The sequence below is a fragment of the Physeter macrocephalus genome, chromosome 11 (assembly GCF_002837175.3).
Source record: "Physeter macrocephalus isolate SW-GA chromosome 11, ASM283717v5, whole genome shotgun sequence".
NCBI classification, from domain to species: domain Eukaryota; kingdom Metazoa; phylum Chordata; class Mammalia; order Artiodactyla; family Physeteridae; genus Physeter; species Physeter macrocephalus.
Genome location: NC_041224.1, coordinates 45,664,892 through 45,691,182, shown reverse-complemented (window position 1 = coordinate 45,691,182; position 26,291 = coordinate 45,664,892). Strand labels below are relative to the sequence as shown.

Sequence of the window (26,291 nt, the reverse complement as noted above, 5' to 3'; positions counted from 1 at the left end):
GCATGGTCACAGGCTGAAGGGATGGAACTGGTGGAGGACTGGAATCTGAAGATGTAAGAAAGGCACCAGGCATGGAATAACTTCAGAAGATAATGGTGGACCTGAGGCTGGGTGGCAGGAGTTGGAAGACATGGAGCTCTTTAGAATGAGCTGTGGGCAGGACTGAGAGCTTGAAGAGAGTGATGATACCATCAACTTTTTCTCTTACAGCGTCATTCCAGACCCTTCACCATCAATGCCACCATCCTCTGGGTGGATTTCATTTCCTTGATGCCCATCTTTGTGGCACTATTCTCTAGATCTGGTCTGCTCAGCCACAGTACCGTGGAACTCGTGGGGCTGCAGCCTCCTGTGAGCTGCCTTCAGTGCAGGCGAGCATTAAGTCAGCGTTCTGTTTGTTTTAAGCAGAGCTGCTACATGCTGCCCCTTTAATGCACATGCATGGTGGCTGGGGTTAAGTCTTGGTTCTGCTAACTGGATGACATTAAGCAAGTTACTTAATTTCTCTTGAGTTTCCACACCCGTAGAATGGATTTAAGTCTTACCAGTCATTGTAAGGATTAAATTACCTGTGTAAAATCCTTAGCACAATATCTGACACATAATGCTTAATAAAAGTTAGTTGTTTTTTATATTGATGCTATTGTAATACAGTTAATTTTTGGTACCTGACTATTGGACTTTACATTTATTCCTATTAAATTTTCCATCTTGTTGTTTAGTGTTTAATGTCCTGCAGCTTGTCAAAACCTTTTTGAAGCTTTTTAAAAACCTTTTTGTATCTTGATCATCTTTAGCTAATCATTTTATCTGCATATTTGATACACATGTGTTCTGGTTTTTTATCTAAGATATTGGTGAAAGTTATGAATGGAGGGTGAGGCAGTAGAGCTGTATAGCATGCCTCTAGAGACCTTTCTAGTTAACCAGAACTCAGGTTTTAGCCACAGATTCACAAATCATATTATCCTTCACCCATCTCTTTCTCTTCCTTGTGCTTGAGGAACTCACAAGACATCTTCACAGAAATTCTGCGGAAACTCAGATATGCAAAGTCAAGAGAAATGCAGTCCAGGGCCTCTGTCTAAAATAAGGTCAGGGCTTCCCTAGTGGTGCAGTGGTTGAGAGTCCGCCTGCCGATGCAGGGGACGCGGGTTCGTGCCCCGGTCCGGGAGGATCCCACATGCCGCGGAGCGGCTGGGTCCGTGAGCCGTGGCCGCTGAGCCTGCGCGTCCGGAGCCTGTGCTCCGCAACGGGAGAGGCCACAACAGTGAGAGGCCCGCGTTCCGCAAAAAAAAAAAAAAAATAAAAATAAAAAATAAAATAAGGTCAAAGCTCAGTTTAATAACTTTCCATTTAGCTATTCTAAGCAGCTTTTAGATTTCTATATGTCATTAACCACCCTGGAAAATTAGATTTTTCTATTGTATTATATATAGATAGTTCAAAAGAGTAAAAAAGGGACATAAAGACTAAAATACCAAGTTTATTGGTGCAAACTACTTGGAATTTGAGTTTTTGTTCAGTAGATGTTTTTATGGAGTGCTAGCAGTGGGGAAATCATTGTATTGAGTTCCAGGGCACAAAGACAAGGCTCTTGAAGCTCATATGCCAGTGGGGGAGATGGGAAGCTACCTGAAACCTGGGGAGGGAGCAGAGAGCGCTAAAGAGGAAGCCTCCAGTCCTGCCTGGGGTGGAGGGTGGTGGGGAAAGGACCTCAGATGGGACTCTTGAGCTGACTCTTGACTGCTCAGAGCAGTTTGCTCACAGACGGGGAGAGGAGGGATGGCACTGGGGGTGGAAGGAACAGAAGTGCATAGCAGAGAGCCAGGAAGAGCTTGGTATGTTCTAGAAACTGCTGGTGGTTTGGGTGGCAGCAGGCAGAGGATGGATTGAAAAGAAGGTGAGGCCTGAGTAGGAAAACTGGCTAGGACTGTGGTTCCCAGGCCTGGATGTTCATCAGAATCCATCAGGGGGATCTTTCATCTTGCTGGGCCCCGCCCATGGAAATTCTGATTCAGGTGTGGGTAAAGGAATCTGTCTGTCCACAGAAACCGGTACTCAGCCTGGTTGAGGAAGCACTCAGCAGGTTGTGGTACCCATCAAGAGAAGATGGGTGGGAGAAGCATCGGGGGAGCTGATTGATGGCCATGGCATTGGGGGTGGATGGGGCAGACAGGTGAGACCTGGTTAAGATATAGGCGTCCTAGCACCTGATAACCATTTGATTGTTGGGGGCTAAGGGAAGGAGGGAGAGGGTGTCCGGCGCAGTCCCAGATTTCTGATTTGACGGGCAAGAGAACTGAGGAGGAAGATTGTGTGTGGGGCAAGCATAATGATCACTCAAGCTTGGGATTTGTGAGTGTCAGAGGACGTTTAGGGGCTGACGTCTGGGAGACAGTTGGAAATGTGGTCTAGACCCACTGAGAGATCTGGGCTGGAGGCCTCAGTGGTGCATAGGTGCCAGGGCAGTCGTGGAAGCTGTGGGAATGGGTGAAACTCTCCAGAAACAGCCTGTCATGAGGAGAGGCCGGGAGGGATCTTGGGAGACATGGGAGGAGGCTGGGGAGCTGGGAAGGCCTGGAGGAACGAGTGAAGAGGAGAAGAGAGGGAGCGTGGTGTCGCTGCTCTGGCCTGGCTGACCGAGAACGTGGAGACCCCCTTCCAATGCAGTGAGTGGCTAGGAGAAAACCCCTGTCATCCCATACGCCGTGTAAAGTCTCCAAGCCGTTTCTGTGGCTGATGCCGGTAGACCCCTCAAATAGGCGGGAGACATGAGAAGATGCCACTCTCGTCATATCTGAGCATGTGGGGTGGGCGGATTTGGCCTGTTCCTGAGGACGTGTCCCTTCCTCCTGAAGCCTTTGCCTCATTCCGGAGCCTCCCCGGATGTGGATGTACCATGATCTCCCTCCACAGGGGAAGAGTCCCAGGACAGGCATGGGCGGCAGGCCTCGCTGCTCTCCTGGCCCTGCTGCAGGCAGCCCCCGGAGGGCTTGGCAAGCAACCTGAGTCAGGAGGCTCCTGCCCCACAGGAAGGAGCCACCCTGGGGAGGTCCTGTGAGAGCTGGTCATGTTTGTCCAGACACTGCAGTTAGCTCTCTCTCCGGTTTGAAGCATTGCCTTGTGGGCTGAGGAATGTGAGGCAGAAGGGAGGGACCGAATGGGTGTAACTGAAGTGGAACCAGGTAAACTTGGGCATGTTTACTTACCAGGCTGGGTCTCAGCTGCGGGGGCCCTAAACAGCTGACGGCCTGGCCGACAGAGGCATCAGGCCTGGCAGGGTGTGCACAGCCTGGGGAATCCGGGGCTGAGGAAGCCATTTGTGTTCACGCCAGAAGAGAAGCAGACTTTTGGTTCCATACGTCCTAATGCATTTAAGGCTACTTTTAGCTGAAACAGACCAGCCTGTGCACTCTCAAGTAGATGGCTGCACTTGAGAGTTCAGGATCATTTTCAGAGCCAGACTCATTTAATTAACAAGTAGTTCAAAGAAGGAGTCCCAACCTCTGGCTCCGTGGAGTCCTGGCCTTTGAGATTCTCTGTGTGGTATTTGGTGAGTTATTGACCTCTCTGGGCTTGAGTTTGGGGATCAGGAAAACAAAGGCCTTGGGTTAGCTTAGTGACTTGCATCACTTCTCAGAGCCTCAGGTTTCCATGGAAGGGCCTGAGGGACCTCAGCTGCAGAACATGGTGGGCTACCACCATTTCATTTGAAGCAAGCTTTGAAAAGAACTTTGACAGCTTGGAGTAGACAATCTCCTGGGACCCTTTCAGCTATAAAATTCTGTAGTGGCCAATTCTTGATAAATGGGATATCCCAATTATCATAAAAATATTATCCTATAAAAAAGTATTAATGATTTCAGCTTTATGAGGTTCGCAATAAATGCTTTCAAGAGCAGACCTGACATGGAAAATAGTAGTCCATGGCAACAGGTATGTGTGGAGTGTGGGTGTGTGTGTCTGTGTGCTTGTGAGGCTTCTCTCCACCTATTTGCCTGGGCACGTGTCTCTGGGTGTGTGTCATTGCCCGCCAGGTCATTCTTCCATTTTCTCTTGTCTTTCCCTTTCCCTTCCTCTCTCTCTCACAAGTATCACTCATCCCGTGCCACATTTCAGCAAACTTCTGCTCTTAGCTAGCTGTCAAGAATTAAAGCAAACCCAAATAACTTAGGGAGTCATGATTGATATTCAACCAATGATATACATATATTTTTTGTTTGATAAGTGAGGCAGCTTATATTAACTAGTGGTTTAATAAATGTGCTCCTCAACCAACTTTGTCCTAGTCTAGTCCTGGCACCCCAAACTTTGTTTTATACTTATTCTTTATTTCCTTCAACATCTTATTATGAAAATTTAAAGTATACAAAAAAGTTGAAAAAATTTTACGGTGAGTGTCTGTCCCACGACCTAGATTCTAGTATGAATATTTTACCATATTTGTTATATCACATGTCTATCCATCTTTTTATACTTCAGTCCTCAGCCCATCTTATTTTTTGAAGAGTTTTAGGGTAATCGCATACATCAATACATGTCCTCCTAAATATTAGTATGCATATTGTTAAGAGTTCCATAGTTGTTGAGTTCTTTTTGTAAAATTTCCAGACAATGAAAGGTACAAATCTTAAGTGTGCGTTCTCTGAGGTTTGAAAAAGGGCTTAACACCTATGTAACCCAGACCCCTTCAAGGTATAGAATGTTGCCGTTGCCCCACAAGATTCCCTCCCCAGACCCACCAACCCCCAGAGGCAACTACTGTTCTGATTCTTTTCCCCACATTCTATTTGTTTTACCTGTTCTAGTACTTCATTTAAAGGACTCATACAGAATGTACTCATTTGTGTACAGCTTCTTTAACTCAGCCTAATAGTTTGGAGATTCATTCATGTTCTTGCTTGTATCAGTAGTTGATTCTTTTTATTGGTAAGTAGTATTCCATTGTGTGAGTATACCACAGTTTTATGTTTTTTAATTTACTCTCATGTTAGTGGACATAGAGTCTGTTTCTAGTTTTTAGCCATTATGAAGAAAGTTACTATGAACGTTCATGTACAAGTCTTTTTGTGAACATATATTTTGATATTTGCCTTTAAAGATGGCATATTCTGATTATAAAAGTAAAATATGCAAATTATAGAAAGTACATAAAACTATAAAGAAGACAAGTAAAATGTCATAATTATTGCCCAGAATTTTTTTGTAACTGAAAACTCCTGAAGCCTTTCCACAGTGGAAAGGCCCCAGCAGTCCACAAGCCACCTGTTCAGCTGGCTCATATTCAGGTCGTCATTTGGTCATGATGTTTGCCCTCTCAGCTGTTAGGAAGCAGAGATTCACAAAGGGCAGTGCCTTGTTTGTGACTATCCCCAGAGTCAAGGATGATGCCTGGTGCCAATTCAGTGCCCAGGAACTGTACTCAGAAGGATGGCAGGCACTTAGGCAAAGTGCAGCATTCTTGGGCTTCACTGGTAGCACAGTGGTTAAGAATCCGCCTGCCAATGCAGGGGACACGGGTTCAAGCCCTGGGCCGGGAAGATCCCACATGCTGTGGAGCAACTAAGCCCGTGCACCACAACAAGAGAAGCCACTGCAATGAGAAGCCTGCACGCTGCAATGAAGAGTAGCCCCTGCTCGCTGCAACTAGAGAAAGCCCGCGCGAAGACCCAACGCAGCCTAAATTAAATAAATGAATGAATGAATGAATGAATGAATGCAGCATTCTCTCCTAAAGGCACAAACATTCCCTGTTACAAGAGTTTACACACTTGACAGTTACCTTCAGAAGGTCCGTTTGTCCCATTGAGGGTCAATGCCAGAGGACCAGTATTCCTTTGGCCTGTGAATGTAAGGAGGTGGAAAGGAGATGCCACTGTAGGCACCAGCCTGAACTGGGTGCTCATCTCAGCTCTGCTCTTGGAGAACTTGGAGTCCCTGAGGCCAGTTTTCTCTGGGAAATGAAGGTTAGACGCTGCACGGCTTCTTAGGCTTCATCTAGATCTGGGATCCTGAGCTATTGAGCCTTTGGATTCAGGAGCTTTCCTGGGTGCTACTTCATGTCTCCATGTGAGTGCTTCCCAATTCTTGTTCCTTTTGGCCTGGTTATGTCCCAGGACATCAGGGTATCCTGTAGGGGTGCCCCCATTGATAGAAACCACCGATATGTGAGCAGAGAGATGCAAATATACACATAATGCACGTGCAGCTCCAGGTTAGAGATTGGCTGAGTTAGTAGGAAGACCATGATGACTAAGAGGAGATGCCTTTCTTTCTTGGTAATCCAGCACTGTGCCAGACGCATACATAAGAGATGCCCAGGTGGGTTTTTAAAAAAAATTTTTTGGGTTTATTTTATTTTATTTATTTATTTATTTATTGGCTGCGTTGGGTCTTTGTCGCTGTGCATGGGCTTTCTCTAGTTGCAGCGAGCAGGGGCTACTCTTCGTTGCAGTGCAACAAAGACTCTCCCTGAGTCTGGTTGTGGCACATGGGCTTAGTTGCTCCTCGGCATGTGGGATCTTCCCAGACCAGAGCTCGAACCCACGTCCCCTGCATTGGCAGGTGGATTCTTAAACACTGCGTCACCAGGAAAGTCCCAGGAGGCGCCCAGGTGTTGGATGGATGGATGGATGGATGGATGGATGGATGGATGGATGGATGGGTGAATGAATGAACGAAAGAGTGAATGAACAAACAAACAAATAGATGACCACAGGAGAATATGAAATGTGGGGTCTGGGTGAAAGCAAGAGTAGTCAGTGGCATGATGCTGACAGCATGCATGCAGGAGAGAGAAGAATGACTCATCGGGCCCTGTGACAGCTGCAGTATAGAGACATGGCAGTCACTTTGTGTTTATCTCAAGCTGCATTCAGGTGCCACTGGTGACTTCTGGAGAGTGAGCCTGCCCCCTTCCCAGTGTGTGAGTGTGAATATTAGATGTGTGTATTGGTCGGCTTGAGCTGCCATAACAATATAACACGGACTGGGTGCTTAAACAACAGACGTTTATTTTCTCACAGTCCTGGAGGCTGGGCAGTCCAAGATCAAGGTGTTGGCAGGGTTGGTCTGGTGAGGGCTTCTCCCCTTGGGTGCAGACAGCTATTTTCTCACTGAACTCCCATGACCTTTCTTCTGTGCATGCAGGTGGAGGGACAGTGTGCATGCAAGCTCCCTGGTATCTCTTCTTATAAGGACACTGATCTTATCGGATCGGGGCCTTATGACCTCATTTAACCTTAATTACCTCTTAAAGACCTTAATCTCCAGATATATTCACATTGGGGGTTAGAGCTTGAACATATGAATTTGGGGGGGATAATTCAGTACATAGCAGTGTAGTTCTGCTTAAGGACTTGCACATCAGCACTGAGCCAGGTGGGACATTGAGCTCGGGACTTCCACATTTCCCACGGTGGGAATCCTTGGCTGCTAACCAGTGTGATAAGACTGTGATAACACGGCTGTAACACTACTTCCCCAGCATTTTGCAAAGTGCTGTCAGCTACTCAGTCCAATTTAACCTCCCAGCAAACCTGTAAAGTATTGAGTTGGTATTGTTGTGCCCATTTTATAGATGAGAAGAATGAGCACAAGAAGTTAGGTGTCTGGCCCAGAGCCCCAGAGTCCATCAGTGGTGAACCACATCCGTCTGCCCCAGCTCTTGTAGACAGTGCTCAGATCTTCCCATTAAGAGACTCACCGATTTCCTTTCCACTCCCAGGCTTTCCTTTTTCAATATGTATTTAAGAGGCTTTGGGAATTCTGTTACTTGTGAAATGAAGCAGCTAGGCCTGGTGCATTGCAGATACACTAACGATTACCTCACAAGCAAAAGTTAGGTAAAAGTATTCCTAACGAATTTACTGACGTAGTGGACAGAAAGAAATCTCCCTGAGTCTGATCATCTAACGATTTGTGTTTTGCTTTTAAAGTGCTGAAATCAAGCCTTTCTTATTCTGTTGGTCAGTACAACAGGGTTTGGATCCCTGATCCTGAAGAAGTTTGGAAGTCTGCCGAAATAGCAAAGGACTATAGAGTTGGTGACAAAGTCCTGCGTCTCCTGCTGGAGGATGGAACGGTGAGGGTCCTCGATCATAACTACCATGATGTATAAAGGAGACACTGTAGGGTGTGTGTGGGAGGGGAGCACCTTCGGCGGAGGGCACATGAGGGGGCACCTAATGTGGCCAGCTGGTGCTGTGGATCCACCCGTGTGTTTGTACCCCTCCCCACCTCCCTGCCTCCACCCCCCACTACCCTAATGAAGACATAGAGTGCCCTGCGTCAGCTGGGCCTCTCTCTGGAATGAGATGCAGTGGACAGGTCTGTGCTCTGTGCTGCCTTTCTAGGGATTCAGCAATGTTGGGAGAATGCTGAAAAATGATTACCAGTTTGGTTTTATGGGTCTCAGCACAGAGACTGGGTGAAGATGAGAAACTTGGAGAGGAAGTAGTTTGAGCCCAAGACATAAACTGGTAGAGAAAAACATCAAGATGGGAAGAGGAAGAGACATAGAAGAAGGGAGATAGAAAACAGGAAGGGAGAGGGAGGTGTGGGAGAATGGAGAGTCAGTCTGTGGATCGATAGAAACAGGTAAGAATTGGGACCTCCAGGAGGGAGTGTAACAGGGCAATTGGAGGAGTGACGGGAGATTGGACAAGGGGACAGGAAGCCCAGCTGGGTAGGACATTATGAGGAAGCTCTGTGGTGCCGGTGTGGCCAGGGAGAGGCAAAGGATGAGCCAGGAGGATGGGCAGTTGTCCCCATGGTAGAGCATGCTCGTGAAGAGTTCCTCTCAAAGGCTGGTCATGGCTTTCAATGACCAGTTTCTACAGATTTTATCTCCGCTTTAAGTTTCCACGATGAGTCGTCCTTTCCCCCCATAGCTGTCATGACATCCCACTGGATCCATAGCTAGGCTGACCTTAGGTTTTTAGAATCAAGTATCTGGATGCAGAGCTGGACAAAGGATTCATGATCCATCTGGATGTCAGAGTTAGTCCTGGGAATTTCACATGAATATTAAAATGCTGGAATTTCCAAGGCATGGAAATGGTCTCTGCAGAGACAGGACATATTACTGCCAATCAGACTGTCCTGGATTTGGAGTCATCTCCTGAGATCCTGGGAAGGGAGATAAACATAGCAGTTAAGAGCACATCCTCTAGAATCAGACTATCTGAGTTCAAATCCTGCCCAGTTTGTGGCAGACTATCTGGGTTCAAATCCCACTAAGTCTGTGACAGTGAGCCCCTCGGCTTCCTCACATGTCAGATGGAGTTAGTAACAGCATATCACAGGGCTGCTGCAGATCAGATGAGATAATCCCTGGGGGCATGTGTAAATAAAAGGGACAAGGCAGAGGAGCTGCTATTTCCATTTAGCCTTTCCCTTTCCATCAGAAACTCCTTGGGGGCATTTGTTGAGTATCTCCTGTGCACAGTCAAGGTTCTGATTAGGGATCAGATGGCTTTGGGGAGAAAAATCTCAGGGCAGCAGCTGCATTGGCAGTTTGCTGCTTTAGTAATATGAGCAGGGCTTCAGGTGGCGACATTCCTGGCCCTGAATGAGCTGCTCGGAGGAGGAGAGGTAGAGGTAAGTAAGATGGCAGGTGGCCAGACTGCTTTTTTTTTTTTTTAACATCTTTATTGGAGTATAATGGCTTTACAATGGTGTGTTAGTTTCTGCTTTATAACAAAGTGAATCAGTTATACATATATCCCCATATCTCTGCCCTCTTGCATCTCCCTCCCTCCCAAACTCCCTATCCCACCCCTCTAGGTGGTCACAGAGCACCGAGCTGATCTCCCTGTGCTATACGGCTGCTTCCCACTAGCTATCTATCTTACATTTGGTAGGGTATATATGTCCATGCCACTCTCTCACTTCCTCCCAGCTTACCCCTCCCCCTCCCCATGTCCTTAAGTCCATTCCCTACGTCTGCATCTTTATTCCTGTCCTGCCCCTAGGTTCTTAATAAACATTTTTCTTTTTTAGATTCCATATATATGTGTTAGCATATGGTATTTGTCTTTCTCTTTCTGACTTACTTTACTCTGTATGACAGACTGTAGGTCCATCCACCTCACTACAAATAACTCAATCTCGTTTCTTTTTATGGCTGAGTAATATTCCATTGTATATATGTGCCACATCTTCTTTATCCATTCATCTGTTGCTTTTTTTTTTTTTTTTTTGGCGGTACGTGGGCCTCTCACTGCCGTGGCCTCTCCCGTTGCGGAGCACGGGCTCCGGAGGTGCAGGCTCAGCGGCCGTGGCTCACGGGCCCAGCCGCTCCGCGGCATGTGGGATCTTCCCGGGCCAGGGCACGAACCCGTGTCCCCTGCATCGGCAGGCGGACTCTCAACCACTGCGCCACCAGAGAAGCCCTCATCTGTTGCTTTTTAACTTAACACTTTATCTATACCATGAAGGACAAAGCCTGCTTTATGTAAGAAAATATCACCTCTGTTTCTAGCTGTCGATCTCATGTTCTTCACATTCATATTTTCTCCCCTCCCCCAAAGACTGTCTGTTCTATTTGTCTTTCTCTCTCTCTCCTTCTGTTTCTTTCACACATAATACACACATACACACACACACACACACACACACACACACACACACACACACAATGGCTGAACTGGAAAAGGAGCTTGTTGTTTTAAAACATAACGGAAAAACTCAGGGTAAGTATAAATTATGTATGAGCAGCACTTTATCTTATTCTCGAAAGTGTGTAGGTTAAAAATATCCTGCTTGGGGCAGGTCCCTAAATATGATTGCATTGATAATGAGCAGGCAGCTGCTATGAGGATCCATGCCAGTTGTCCTGGATTGCCCTGAGCTGCTCTCCTTATGGAAACAGTCCAACCAGCTAACAAACCCCTGTCAGCGTTGACCAGGCATCATGACGCAGGCTTCAGAGTCAGCCAGACCCATATTAACTGTGTGACCTTCAACAAGGAGCTTAACTTCTCTGAACCTGTCTCCTTAACTCTTAGTTAGGGATGTCATGCCCTCCTTGGAAAGCAGTTTTGAGGATCAGATGAAAAACCAGTGCTGAGTACTTGGCATAGGGCCTGCAGAGTGGGCTCTTGCTAAGAGGCAGCTGGGTCACTTTGTGCAGCTGGTCCAGGACCAGGTATGGAAAGGAAGGCAGCCTGGGAGGTGGAAGGGAAACAAGCCTGCTGGGTGTCCTTGCTCATGTCACTTCCCCAAGCCGTGAAGTGAAAGTGAAGGAAGGTAGAACAGGTGGTAATAAGGTCCCTTAATGCTCTGACATCTGCAAGGCCCACAAGGCATGCTGACCTTGCCTTCATTCTGCTCAGGCAGTTACTTTCGGAATATACATTGGTGAAATCTAGCAGATGAGAGGCCATCCTGGGCCAGTTACTCAGCCCAGGGCTGAGAATCATAGAAATAGGCAGCCCTGCAGCCCTTGGGAACACAGATGGCTGCAGACAGGAGTCACCTGTACAGGGGGCCTCTCACAGAGAGACTGTCACCCCACGCAGGCTCCTTTAGACACTTCTCACCACCAAGAATGTCAGCTTCCAACAGAGATTCGGCAACCTTAGAGCTTCGGGGGAGCTTAGATCATTGAGTCATTTTAGCAACAGAATCCTGTTTCCAAATGAAAACTTTCATGGCACCAGCAGCTAAACCACATGCAAGTAGAGCCCCTGTGGTAGAATTGGGATGGGATGCCCAGGTCCCTGACCATGTAACTTCCCTGTCACCCCTCATTGAGGTCTCTGTAGCTCTGAGGACCCCTGATCTGGTCCAGCCAGTCTTTTCACAGATGAGAGAGGGGAGGGCCAGAGAAGGTGAGTGACACACCCTAGGGCGCACAGCCAATACCTTGATCACCTGGCTCCCAAAAGTCAGCCACGAAGATTATTTTCTCATTGCTATACATAAATTTGTTTTTTAGAGTGTCAGGGATCGCTCCAAAGTGGGGTAGTTAGGAAAGAAGACAGTGATTCAGCAGAAATACCAAGAAACTTTTACTTCCAGAACGTTAATTTCATCTTTGTCCACAGGAGCTGGATTATTCCGTTGATCCAGAATCTCTGCCTCCACTTCGGAATCCTGACATCCTCGTGGGTGAGAATGACCTCACGGCCCTCAGCTATCTCCACGAGCCCGCTGTGCTCCACAATCTCAGAGTCCGCTTTGCAGAATCCAAACTCATTTACACCTACAGTGGTAAGGAGAGCAATTCTAGGAGTGCAGGAATGACACTGAAACTTAATGCTCGTTGTCTAGAGCATCCTGATTATGTTTTATATTATGTTTATATTAGAAATGTTGACTCTGTCAAAATGTGTAATCACACCTAAAAGTTTGCCCAGATTTCTATCTAAAAGGTACACACATCTGATGTTAGTTTGTTATAAAACGAAGTAGCTAGGTGGGGAGAGTCTTCAGCAAAAAGTAAGATTGGACTACCAAGAAAAATATATGTGGATAAAGCTTGTGTTTGAGTTTCTCATTGGATGTGGTAAGTTTATTACTTACTTTGCACAGTGATATTATCATTGTGTTTACACTGAGAATTGTAAGACCCTCTCAGTTTTAGGGCATTGCCATCTGTCATCTCATCTAACCTTCAGAGTAGCCTAGAAATGTAGGTGACCCCGCAGGGAACTGAGATTCGGAGCATTAAGTGACCTGCCCAGAGTCACACAGGAGATTTAATAAGTGACAGAGCTGCGGTTTCTCAAAAGAACTTGGAGAAAGAGGTGACACTAAGAATCCCATCACTGCATCTGACATCTTTCCTCAGGAATCATCCTGGTGGCCATGAATCCTTACAAGCAGCTGCCGATATATGGAGATGCCATCATCCACGCCTACAGCGGGCAGAACATGGGCGATATGGACCCGCACATATTTGCTGTGGCAGAAGAGGCATACAAGCAGATGGCCAGGTAGCCTCCTGCCAGGCAGGGCTTCCTCTTGCTCTCCCAGTGCTCCTGCATTTGCTGGGCCTTCACAGTGATAGGGAGACATCTGGCCGGGTCTCATTAAAAGTGACCATCAGTCAGACCGGTGGGGGGTGCTTGGTAGAGCAGACTGACTGTACCAAGTAGCAAATGACTGTTAGATATAACTGTCTAAACCAAGTTTCCTGGTTTTGCCCCTTCTAGGTAGTCAAGTCAGTCCTGCCAATCTGGGAATAGCCGATGCTTTTCTTGCAGTGTGTTTGGTTGGAAGAAAATGGATTTATTCTTCACTGTGAGATGCTTAAGCATTTTTACCCATCCACGGCAGCACACTCTAATGATAGATGAGCACAGGTTTTAGCTGTAGGAGATTTGGGGTTTTATTCTAATTTTGCCACTGGTGTTTTGTATGTCCTGTGAAGTTATTGTTTTGCTAGCAAACAAGGAGGCTTTTATGAAAAGCCTCCTGTGGACCAGGCACTGTGCACATACTCTCACACATCATCTTGAGTGCCCTCAAAAGAGCGTGTGATGAGGATGCCTGAGCAGTAGTCAGACAGCTGAGATGTGAAGCCATCCACCCAAGGTCACCCAGCAAGAGAAAGGCAGAGCTGGGACTTGTGCTCAGATTTCTAGACACCACGTGTAATTGCTGTTCCCCGTAACTATCCTGTTTTGGCTTCAACATCCTGATCTGTAAAAGGATCTTTGTAGATCCTTACAGTTTGCAAAAGAACTTTCACAGACAGTGGTCTCCTTTGAGTCTTAGAACACCTCTGTGAAGTCTATTGAACCGCCATCATGCCCTTATTTCACAGATAAAACCTGAGACACAGGACCTGGGTCTGCTACATTTACTTCATAACCCTGGGCACAGCCCTGATCTCCCTCAGCTTCACGATCCTCATCTGTGAGCTAGATGCTCAGAGAGCACCCATTCCAAGCTCTGCTGCTTATAACCAGGAAAAAATAATGGTGGCTTATATACAAGGTAGAAATGCATGATTCTCTCCTGCAGAGGAGTCTGATGGGCAGTCCAGGGCTAGCACATCACCTCTACCAAGTCATCAAGGATCAGTGCCTTCCAGCTTCTGAATCCTTGGAGTGGGATCCTTGGCCTCAGGGCCAAGCAAGTACTCAGCCTTCTTTCTCTCTTTTCTAGGCTACAGAGTGTCCCAGGGGAAGGGTGTGCCCCTCCTGGTTAAGGAGCCCTCCCAGAAGCCCCCACAGAGCACTTCTGCTCACAGCTCATTGGTCAGGTCCTACTCACATGACCATGCCTAGCCACAGGGGAGGCTGGGATATGTAGTCTTTCATATACGCAGCAACATGTCCACTAAGAATTGGGGCCTAGTCCCTAAGAAGCAGGGGAGGATGAATGTTGGGTAGAGAATTACTGATTAAAAACCAGTAACCTGGGACACCTGAACCCCACGTCCTCAGTCTCAGCAGGCGCCCTCCACGCCTCGATGCACCTGTCAGGCCACAACGGATTGTGTGACTCCCTCTCTTTTGTAAACACATCAGAGGCTGGGAGCCAAGCCAGGCTCTGCTCCTGAGGACACCAGCTGGACCCGAACCTGCCGTCCCTAGTCGGGTGCTGTGACGAAGGATGTAAAAGTCTCCCCCCTTTCCTGAGCCCTGCGGGTAGTGTGGAGGCTCATGAACAGAGGGCAGCCAAGCCCGATGGTACCAGGAAATGAAAGATCCTGGAGATTCCAAAAAAAATTGCCAATTACCTTGGCTTCTGCCACAGCAAGTTTCTTTTCCAGTGCTAAAGCACCCGTGGTTCTGGGATTTACCCTGGCCCCTGCAGGTCTCCAGGGCATCTGCAAGATTAGAGTCTGTGTGGCTCGGAGCCTGACAAGCCAGGACTGCTCCTGGATGTCAGTAGCATGAGCTCGTTAGAGCTGCAGGACTGAGCCAGGTTCAAGCTTGAAGAGCCAGTTTCCTCTGGAGGTCTGTCTAACTGTAGTAGCAGAACCGAACCTAAGGCAGGCTCTTACTGGACTTGCTGATGCTAGACTAGGAGTCCGGAGAGCCCAGCTTTAGTAACCCCAGTCCCACTCCATGCAGCTGAGGGGTGCTGGGAGTGTCGTTCACCTCCTGAGCATCTTAGCTTCCTCACTGAGGCCAGGAGCTCTCTCTCTAAGGTCCTCTCCAGTGTTCACAGGGAGGTTGTGTGTTCTGTTCCTCGATGAGTCACTGTTCTACGCACCTGTAAAATGGATACACAGTATGTGGCATAGGATTTTTGTGAGGCTTAAATGAGAATCCCTGTAAAGTTTTTACCAAGCACCTGGCACATAAGTGGTGCTAGGACAGCATTATAATAAGGTTCTACCATCATGATCTTATGACACAAAAAGTTTAATGCATTTTTTAAGATCTCTAAGTTGTGTAACAGAGCATGTTGGCTTATGGAGCACACGTGTTCCCAAGCACATTTCAAGTAATTGCTCTCCAAATGATGTCTTTAAAATGTTTTTATATTTAAGTGGGGATATACAGAAAGGAGTTGACATAGGCTTGAGGCTGCTATCTTTAGAAACGTGCTTGCAGGTTTGACCTGTGGCAAACCTCTGGGAACTTGGATTTCAGGAAGGTTCTCAGCATTTCCTAATTGCTAAGAGTGGCTCACTGCACCTAAACTGTTTGTGTGAACAATGTGGTTCCTGCTGAATATCTGCTTTCCTTCTGGGCCTCTGGAATTTTGGTGTGTGATAGCAGAGGATGCCTACCAGCCCCCAGTAAAAACCCTGGACACTGAGTCTCTGTTGAGCTTCCCTGGTAGACGGTGTTTCCCATGTGTTGTCATAATTCATTGCTGGAGGAAGTAAGTGCATCCTGTGTGATTCCACTGGGAGAGGACTCTTGGAAGTTTACACCTGCCCTCCTCTGGACTTGGCCCCGTATGCCTTTTCCCTTTGCTGATTTGCTTTGTATCCTTCTGGTGTAATAAATCTTAGCCATGAGTGCGAATATGTGCTGAGTCCTATGAGTCCTCCTAGTGGATCACTGATCTGGGATTGGTCTTGGGGACTCTCAGCACAGGGGACACAACATGAAACAAAGTTGTGTGTTCAGCAGGATCACAGAGAAAAAGACTAGAAGGAATTTCACTGGTATGTTAAAAACAGTTACTTTAAAGTGATAAAAGAAAGTCCCTTCTTCTGGCTTATCTGCATTTTTCTTGATGAGTATATATTGCCTAATGGGAAGAAACGAATATTTTTTAAAATCCTTTTATTTATTTGCCTTAGAAATAATAAAAATCAGTCAATAATTGTAAGCGGGGAGTCGGGTGCTGGAAAGACAGTATCTGCTCGCTATGCCATGAGGTACTTCGCCACCGTCAGCAAGTCCAGCACTAATGCTCACTTGGAAGACAAGGTTCTGGCGTCAAACCCCATAACTGAGGTGTGTACCCCGTGGGGGTGGGGAGTGGGGACAGAGGCAGAGGCGCGTATGGAGAAGTGGGCTGGTTCGTGTATACAGGCATACCTCGCTTTGCAGATACTGCTTTTTTTCTTTTCTTTTTTAACTAGTTAAAGGTTTATGGCAATACTGCATCAAACAAGTCTATCAGCGCATTTTTCCAACAGCATTTGCTCACTTTTGTCTCTGTGTCACGTTTTGGTAACTCTCGCAGTATTTCAAACCCTCCACCAACAAAAAGATTCTGACTTGCTGAAGGGTCAGATGGTAGTTAGCATTTTTTATCAATAAAATATTTAAAATTAAGGTGTGTACATTGTTTTTTTAGACATAATGCTATTTCACTCTTAATAGACTATAGTATAGTGTAAACATAACTTTTGTATGCACTGGGAAACCAGAAAATTCGTGTGACTTGCTTTATTGTGACGTGCTCTATTGCGGTAGTCTGGAACTAAACCCACCATATCTTCAAGGTATGCCTGTATGTTGTCCTTGCTAACTTGAGTTCCCTTCCTTTAAAAACCAAAGAAGTGAGGGCAGGGAAGGAGCAAGGAAGTCTGTTCTCCGGTGAGATTTGAAGGAGATTGGGGCATAGATTGCTGCATCCAAGGCCTCTCTCCTCTACCTCCTGGGCTAGAAATTCTACCGTCAGGATTTCAGGAGTCCCCTGTTTACGTTTATATTCCAGAGGAAATTTCCTCAACCGCAGAGACAACTGGTACACCAAGACCAGTGGTGTTCTCCAGCCAACCAGCACCAACTTTCATGAGCTGATTGTTAAACATTCAGGAATTCTTTTGCAAGTTATTGTTAAACCTTTGGTAGTTTGAAGTGAGTCATGGTGGAAGTATTTACACCTTACAAATTGGCAAATGTCACATATCCAGGCTGTTCCTCCTCCCCTCCCCGAGAGTGATTCATCAGCACACCACTGACTGGCTCAGATATGTGGGCAAGGCCAACCACGATGCCACCCAGGGGTAAGGAGACAACCCTCAAGGAAGAAGGGGCATCTGACAGCTCACAGGAGGGCCCAAAGGCCAACTCTGGCTGCCTTGCAAATTGGAAAGAGGATTGATTTGGATTTATTTGGAAGCATAGCAAATAATTAAGAACATTAGATTCCTAGACCCTTTCTCCCTGTTTTCTTGAATCAAAATCCTCAATGAATATTTATCAGACCACCTATTTTGTTTAAGCCACTGTGCCGAAATAATAAGGAAGTAATGAAAAAGAATAAGGTCCAATCCCCAAGTTTTAAGACTCCTCTAACATAACATATTTTAAATTCGAATAGAAAGGTAAATCATGATCCAAGATGGCAGTAAAAAGGTTGTCAAGAAGCACTACCCTGTTAAATGCCCAGTGGATGATATCGTGTGGTTATTTGTTTAGGGTTGGTCTCACCCGCTATTGTAAGCGCCATGAAGGCAGGACCATGACTACTTGGTTTACCTTCGCCTGCCAGTAAATACATGTTGTCCAAAAGCATGATGGCCTGGACAGGAATGTGACGTGTGTGCATAGGAAGGGTACTTCCAGATGGAAGGTGCCCAGGAAGGGAGAGCAGGGTGGGCGAGAGGAGAGACAGAATTCAGTAGCAGAATTAAAAAGAAAAAATCATGCTCGGTGTGGGAGGGATGGAGGGAAGGCAGTTTTTTGGTTGAGTAGAAAGTTCGAGTAGGGAAGTGGTAAGGGATAAGGACAGAAATAAAGGTTGGATGAAGGATGTAGACTTTGAATTGAGCATCTCTAATATTTTAGGCGTAGATGAGTTGAGGCACTGTATATTATCTCATTTAATTCTCCCAACTCTGTAAGATGCATATTTCCCCATATTACAGCTAGAGAAATGGAGACTTGGAAAGATGAAATAACTTTTCTAGCATCACACAGATAGTAAAAAAGGAACCTAGGGCCTTGAAACATCAGAACCCATGTGCTTTCTGATCTTGCTTAGTGTCTACCAGTAAGATTGAGGAGAGCCTTGAGGTGAGATTGAGGAGACCTAAGGATGTGTCTTATTCCCTGTGAGCCCCTGCCTCCCGGCCTCCCTCTATAATCAGACTTTTCCCCAGCATACAGGACTGGATTTTACTGTAACTGCTCCAATAATATTGATGCAAAGGCTTTTTTAATGTTGTTACTGTGTTTTGTAGGCTGTTGGAAATGCCAAGACCACCCGCAATGACAACAGCAGTCGGTTTGGGAAATACACAGAAATCAGTTTTGATGAGAGAAATCAAATTATAGGAGCCAACATGAGAACTTACCTGCTGGAGAAATCCAGAGTTGTCTTTCAAGTAAGGATAAAAATATTAAATTTCCTTTTCCCCAACTTTTGTACTATGGTTCACATTTCTATATTCATTAGACAACCTACATTGTTTTGTGATTTGAAGAATACAGTTTTCCTATATTTCATTTGCAGTTTGGGTTATTTTTTTTCCATTTCTTAAAAATGAAAATTGATGAGTAGGTGCAGTGTTAGTGGAATTATATGGTTGAGGGAAAAGTTTATGACTTTCAATTTTAGGCACTTAAATCCTTAGCATTTAAAAATCAAGTTTATCTTTCTAGAACACAAAGACTAATTGAAATAGACAAAGCTGTTAGACTGGATTTTGTATCAGGAAGGGAATGGGATCATATCTAGAGAGGCGGGGTTTAAGAAAAAGGCTCTGTCCATAAAATGGAGAAAATTCTCATCATTTTGGCCCAGAAGGAGAGTAACAGTAAACCTTGTATTGCAGGGAGTTTCTTTAAAATTTCAACTGGTATAACTACATTATTTCCATTTCGTAGAATGTTTCGTTTAATAACATTTTCTCTGCGGTGGTTATTTGGAAGGTGATCTTGGGCCACCATTTCTCCCTCTGTGAGCCAGTGGAGGCAAGAAGTTGGGTCACAGCAAAAACACACGTAGATGTCCGCGTCCATGAGCGCAGAACTGTCAGTCCAGATTAGCCATCTAAGACCCTCTTGTTGAAAACCTCACATTTTCATTTGTAAAGGGCTTGTGTAATTTCAGGACTTTTCTTTATTTTACAGTCAGAAAATGAGCGAAATTACCACATTTTCTATCAGCTTTGTGCATCTGCACAGCAGTCGGAATTTAAACATCTTAAATTGGGTACGTAATGCATGGTGTGTGGAAGAGTCTCTTTTTTATGTAGGAATTTAAATTAAATTCTAGGTTAATTTCGTCTTCTTATAATATCGTCACTTTAAAAAAAAAACTATTCTGTCCAAAAACATAAGATCCTTGGGATCCAGGGGTGGAATTGATGCATTTAACTAAGGAGATAGATTAGTTAGGGGCAAAGTGAGTCCAGGAATAGGGGACCCCTTCAACTCCAGGGTTCTTTTCAAAACTCCAGAGTGATTGTGGTCCGTCCAGCTAGAACTACCTGAAGAAGGCCTTCTGACCACTGGGACTTACTGATCTAAGTCCCCAAACTTTTCTTTTTATCTGAACTTCTTGAGTGGTTATTTTTCTAACAGCTATGACATTTCCATGTCTTCTGAGACTGAGTCCCTCTATCATAATTTGAATTTCCTTGATGACTCAAAATCATTATTAATTGTAACCATAATTAATGAGCTATTTGTCGTTTAGTGCAAATGGCCCAACTCCGGTGGTATCTCAGCTCTCCTGTCTTGGTCGTTTGTGCCATGTTGGTAGACAGAATTGTCTAGTGTGTCGGAGTTGAATGCACACTCCCTAATCCTGGAGAAGTTACTTGCACTTGTAGAATCTAAGTTTCTTCAGATTTCGTATAATGATAATATCCATGCCTTGTCTGCCAAATAGAATGTGAAGAGCAAACATGGAAGAGCTTTCTGAAGGCTCCCCTACTATTCAAATATTAGATGCATATATGGTTATTATCTTGACCATAGTGATGTTTTTATAACGGTATATGTTTTTCAAAACTTATCAAGTTTTCTACAGTTAATTGTACGTTCAGTAAACCTCAGTAATGCTGTATAAAATTGTTAGGTGTGGGAACAAAAACCACGCGCTCTGGAGTCAGGCCTGTGTTTTAATTCTTGCCCTGCGGTCAGCTGTGGATCCATGAGCAGGCCACTTCACTTTTCTGAGCCTCAGCTTCTGAGTCAGCAATGTAGAATTCTAAGGAATAAGTGGAAAAACACTTGTAAAGTGCTTAAGATGGCACATTAAGTGTGAACTTTCCTTCTCGCTTCTGATGTACATGTATGTTCAAATTTCTGTGTCACAGATATCACAGCCTTACTTTCGATTTCAGGGAGTGCAGAAGAATTTAATTATACGAGAATGGGGGGCAGTACCATCATTGAGGGCGTGAATGACAGAGCCGACATGATAGAGACTCAGAAGACCTTCACACTACTGGGTAAGTGAAGGCATCCTATCCCAGGAGTGGCCATTTTCTCCAAAAAGGCTGGGATGCCCAGCATGCATGTGTTCTGAAGACACCTAATAAATTCTAATTTTAAGATGAGCCAATCAAAAAACATATTTGGAGGCCAAGCGGTCAAAAAGGTGCATTTCCCTTAAAAGATATAGAAATCAACTCTATGCTCTATGCTGACCTAGATGGGTGGGATTGAAGGGGGGGTGAGAGGGAGGGGATATATGTATACGTATAGCTGATTCACATCGTTGTATAGCAGAAACTCACACAACATTGTAAAGCAACTATACTCCAATAAAAATAAATGAATGAATGAATAAATAAATAAATAAATAATTTTTAAAAACCCTATGGCAGGGACTTCCCTAGAGGTCCAGTGGTAAAGAATCCACCGTGCAATGCAGGGGACGTGGGGTCGATCCCTAGTCAGGGAACTAAAATCCCACATACCACCGGGCACCTAAGCCCGTGTGCCACAACTACTGAGCTCATGCGCCTCAACTAGAGAGCCTGAGCGCTGCAAACTGCAGAGCCCACATTCTCTGAAGCTGCGCTCCACAACTACAGAGCCCACGCACCCTGGAACCCGTGTGCACAACTACAGAGCCCACGCATCCTGGAGCCTGCGCGCCACAACTAGAGAAGAGAAAACCTGCACACCACAACTAGAGAGAAGCCCGCATGCTGCTGTGAAGAGCCTGCTCGCCACAACAAAAGATCCCCAATGCCTCAACGAAGATCCCGTGTGCTGCAACTAAGACCCGAGACAGCCAATAAATAAATAAATAAATAAATAAATAAAACCCTTAAAAAAAAAGGAAACCTTATGGAAGGGGCCCCAAATGATAGCAGTAGTCAAAGTATTCTTCACCTCCATGGGCTCACAGTAAAAAAGAGTTTTACTTAAGAATATTCTTGGGGCGGGGGGATGAATTGGAAGATTGGGATTGACACACATACACTAATATGTATAATAGATAACTAATGAGAACCTGCTGTATAGCACAGGGAACTCCACTTCGCTGTACAGTAGAAACTAACACAACATTGTAAAACAACCATACCCCAATTAAAAAACAAAAAGGAAAAAAGAATATCCTTGAAGAAGCAATAAAAATAATTAATTTTATTAAAAAAATAAATAAATGATCTTAACTAAGAGTATAACTCTTTGAGAAACAGTGACTTATTGCCAGTGGTTCTGCATACTAGAGTATCAGATCACCTGAGAAGATTTTTTTTTCAAATTCTAATATCTAGATATCACCCCTGACCTACTAAATCTGAATCAGAATATTTGGGAACAGTGATATACCTAAAAGAGAAGAAATAATCATGTAGAAGCTTCTCATTCTAATCTGTGAACTATGTGAAAACCTCGAGATAGACATTTCAAATAAAAAGTGTCTAACTTTGGGCTTCTTCCTTTCCATCAGGAATTTATGAACTAGCGTTCAGTTTCTACCCTAATCAGTCATTCTAACAAAACTTCTAATTTTAAACATATCAGATCTTTTTTTTGCTACAGAATTTAATTTTGCAAAGTTCACTTAAACTGAACAAAAGAAAATCTTTGTAGAGAAATATGCAGCTCTTAATGTTCCTCCACATGCATGCATTGGACGTGGCTCTGAGTCCTCTAAGAACAAGAACTTTATCTTTCTTAAAATGATAATTTATTATTATCTCTTGTGATTCTGGGCTGACTGGGCTCACCTGGGCACTTCTCACTCGGGGATTCTCGTATGATGGTGGCAGGGCTTCTTCTGTCACATGGGCTGGGATGGCTAGAACTACTGAGGGCTGGTGGGCATTTCTCTTCCTCCATGTGGCCTTCCTCACAGCATGCTGGTCACATGTGGCTAGCTTCTCCCAGAGCTAGTTCCAACAGGCTCAGGTGGACTCTGCAAGTTTTTTTATGAACCAGCCTCGGAAGCAGTGCAGCATCACTGCTGCTGTGCGCTATTAATCAAAAGCAAGGCATAGGGCCAGCTCAGACTTATGACCCTCTGTGAGAAAACTACACAGGGCACGAACAGTGGGAGGGTAATGCATTGGGGGTCATCTTTGGAGAGTAGCCACCGCAGTAGCTGTTAGGGATGTTGTGAGGATTAAGAGAGAACGTCTCTTGGTTTATGAACTGTGGCATGCTCTATCAGAATGAGAGATCAGTACACATTTAATGAAAGCATGACCTCAATGTATGAATCACTAAAAAATGTCCTAGGCCAGAGGTTGGCAGATTGCAGCCTGTTTTTGTAAATAAAGTTTTATTGGAACACAGCCACACTCATTTAAGTATGATCTGTGGCCGTTTTCATGCTATGGTGGCAGAGTCGAGTACTTGTGCCATAGACTCTATAGCCTGCAAAGCCTAATGAGAAAACGTTTGCTGACCCTTGTCCTAGGTGATAGAGTGAGCATAGTTGATGGGTTCCTTATAGTTTTCTTGCAATTTGTGAAAAGATTCATGGGTGGAGTCATGAAGCTAAACTTCAACCCCAGTGCGTTTAAACATGGATGTCCCCTGAGGACCCCTGGCCAGGCAAAGAAGTTTGAGCAGGCTTCGGAGGTCTGTTTGCTGCTGTGGAGTAGATTCATGCATGGAACTCACTATAACTTTGAGATTGCCATCATCCTGTGACCCCCCACAGCCAATAATCTCATTCTGTGTGTTGATTTCATGGTCTCTAAACCTGAGTTGTCCAACACAGTTAACTACTAGCCACAGGTGACTGTTTACATTAATTAAAATGAAATAAATTTTAAAATTCATTTCTCAGTTGCACTAGACATGTTTCAAATGCTCATAACCATATGTAGCTAATAGCTGCCATATTGTTCAGCACAGATAAAGAATATTTCATCCCCAAGGAAAGTTCTATCCAATAGCATGTCTCCAACAATGTGAATATCTTGTGTATACTGCTTGTCCCATTGGCTGTGTCCTCTTGTTTGTGTCTCAGTGTTATCATCTTAGACAGTGACCCCCTCAAGGGCAGACTGCCCAACATGAATCATACATAGGCTTATGACACATTCGGGCCGATACCTTTTTAAAATGTAATTGCTAAACACGTACTTGTTGGTTGATTTGTCCATTGCTGTGGTTTGCTATGGAGACAGTTTGGAGAAGCAGACAAGGTTAGCAGTGAGGTCATCTAGTTCGGTACACAAATCCACTTCACAACACACCCAGTAAGCAGACTTCTGGGATCTGCTCAGACTTCTTTGCCTGGTGCAGGGTCATCAGGGAACCATCACTTTTATACACCCTGGGGTGAGCTAAGGCAGCTTCATGACTCCGCAGGTCTTTTCACACACTGCAGTGGTCACTGGCGGTAGGTACACTGCTTAGCCATGATACACCCGGTGTGATTGTGACTTTGGCAAGTTCCCTAACCCTTCTATGCCTTAGTTTCCCCCACTGTAAAATGGGAACAGTACTAGTACTTTATATAGTTGTTGTAAGCATTAGATGAGGTGATATGTAGAAAGTACTAAGGATAATGCCTGCTGCAGAGCTTCATTTGCCTTCCCTCTGGCTCTGCTTCTGAGGTACTAAAATGGTTCTGAGACCCAATTCCACTGTGTGTTGGGGGAGGAGGGTGAGGGTAGGGGGTTCCCCACACCAAGCGATTCTCTGGACCCCAGCTGGGTGTCCTACAATTCGCCTCAATTCTGACACTACCTACCTGGAGAAAGCCTCAGATCCCACATGCTGAGGGCTCAGTTCCACAGGACTGCCCCCAGCCCACCCTGCTTCAGATCAGGTTGTCACCAGTGATTGTAACCGAATGGCTGTAAATCAGAGGTTCCCACAACCACCTCCTTGGGTTCAATTAATTTGCTAGAGCAGCTCACAGAACTCAGAGAAACATTTTACTTACTAGATCATCAATTTATTATACAAGGATATAACTCAGGAACAGTCATTTGGAACAGATACACAGGGGCAGGTATGTGGGAAGGAGCACGGAGCTTCCGTGCTGTGTGAGTGTGTCACTCTCCACAATCCTCATGCATTCACCCGGGGGCTTGCAAACCTCGTGCTTTTGGGTTTTTATGGAGACTTCATTACATAGGCACGGTTGATTAAATCATTGGCCATTGGCAGTTAGTTCAACTTCTAGCCCCTCTCTGCTCCTTGGAGTTTGGGGTGAGACGGAAAGTTCCAACTCTCAATCACAGGGTTGTTTCCCCTGGCAACCAGCTCCCATCCTCACATGACCTAGGGGCATTCCAAAATTGCCTCATTAACAAAAGACATCTTAATCTCTCTCAGAAGTTAGGAAGTTCCCGGGGTTTTAGAAGTTCTGTGTGTTAAGAAACTGGATGAAGCCCAAGTATGTACTTCTTAGTTTAAATCACAATATCACAGGTACTTTAGCTAGCCACAAGTTACCCACTGAGGAAGCAGAATGGGGGTGCATTTTGCTCAAGAGCTCATTTCCTTTGTTCTTCTGCCAACTCTCATTTAATTCATCCTTTGATCTTTGCCTAGCCATTAAGATCTCTGACAGAAACAATACTCTGGAAACAGTCAGACCTATCCTGGACCTCAGGCTCAAGAAACTTGACCACTATGTCTCTCATTGAAATTACCTCAGGCCAGTGGTGCTTTTGCAGTAATTTTATCTTACTAAAAATAATTACTTAAGTGAGGTCTTAAGTTCTTCCTTTGACATCATTGCTTTGGAGTTGTTATTTCACTTTTGTCAGTTTTGGAAAGCACGGGGTAAGTAATGGATCATACAGAGAGTGGGAGTGCCAGAGCAGATTCCCAAACTTTGTATATTTAGTTGCTTTTCTTCATCACTTACCTGTCATTTATAATGGTGATGCTCAGGGTTTATTTCTGTTAGAATCATCTGTCCTTCAAATGTAGGCATTAGCGTAAAATGGAACAGCTGCCAATGCCTGGACTGGGATTGAACTGGAGGCTTCCGTGTAATTTTGGTTTGAAATTTTTAAAAAAAAATTTTTATTGGAGTATAGTTGTTTTACAATATTGTGTTAGTTTCTACTGTACAGCAACGTGAATCAGCTATACGTATACATATATCCCCTCTTTTTTGGATTTTCTTCCCATTTAGGTCACCACACAGCACTGAGTAGAGTTCCCTGAGCTATACAGTAGGTTCTTATTAGCTATCTATTTTATACATAGTATCAATAGTGTATATGTGTCAATCCCAATCTCCCAATTCATCTCCCCCCCCACCCCCGCCCTTTCCTCCTTGGTATCCATACGTTTGTTCTCTATGTCTGTGTCTCTTATTTCCGTTTTGTAAATAAGGTTGTCTATACCAATTTTTTCAGATTCCACATGTATGTGTTAATATACGATATTTGTTTTTCTCTTTCTGACTTACATCATTCTGTATGACAGTCTCTAGGTCCATCCACGTCTCTACAAATGACCCAATTTCATTCCTTTGTATGGCTGAGTAATATTACATTGTATATATATGCCACATCTTCTTTATCC

The 26,291-nt window shown here is 44.9% G+C and overlaps 1 protein-coding gene across 1 annotated transcript in view; it reads left to right on the top strand.

The window, feature by feature from the left end:
• The window catches only part of MYO5C (myosin VC), a 111,101-nt gene that overhangs the window by 5,788 nt on the left and 79,022 nt on the right, over positions 1-26,291 (top strand). The window contains exons 2-8 of the mRNA XM_024128939.3: positions 7,976-8,086; positions 12,054-12,219; positions 12,800-12,944; positions 16,223-16,379; positions 18,560-18,703; positions 19,452-19,533; positions 20,672-20,779. Coding sequence (XP_023984707.1) covers positions 7,976-8,086; positions 12,054-12,219; positions 12,800-12,944; positions 16,223-16,379; positions 18,560-18,703; positions 19,452-19,533; positions 20,672-20,779 — 913 coding nt within the window. The remainder of the gene's footprint in view (positions 1-7,975; positions 8,087-12,053; positions 12,220-12,799; positions 12,945-16,222; positions 16,380-18,559; positions 18,704-19,451; positions 19,534-20,671; positions 20,780-26,291) is intronic.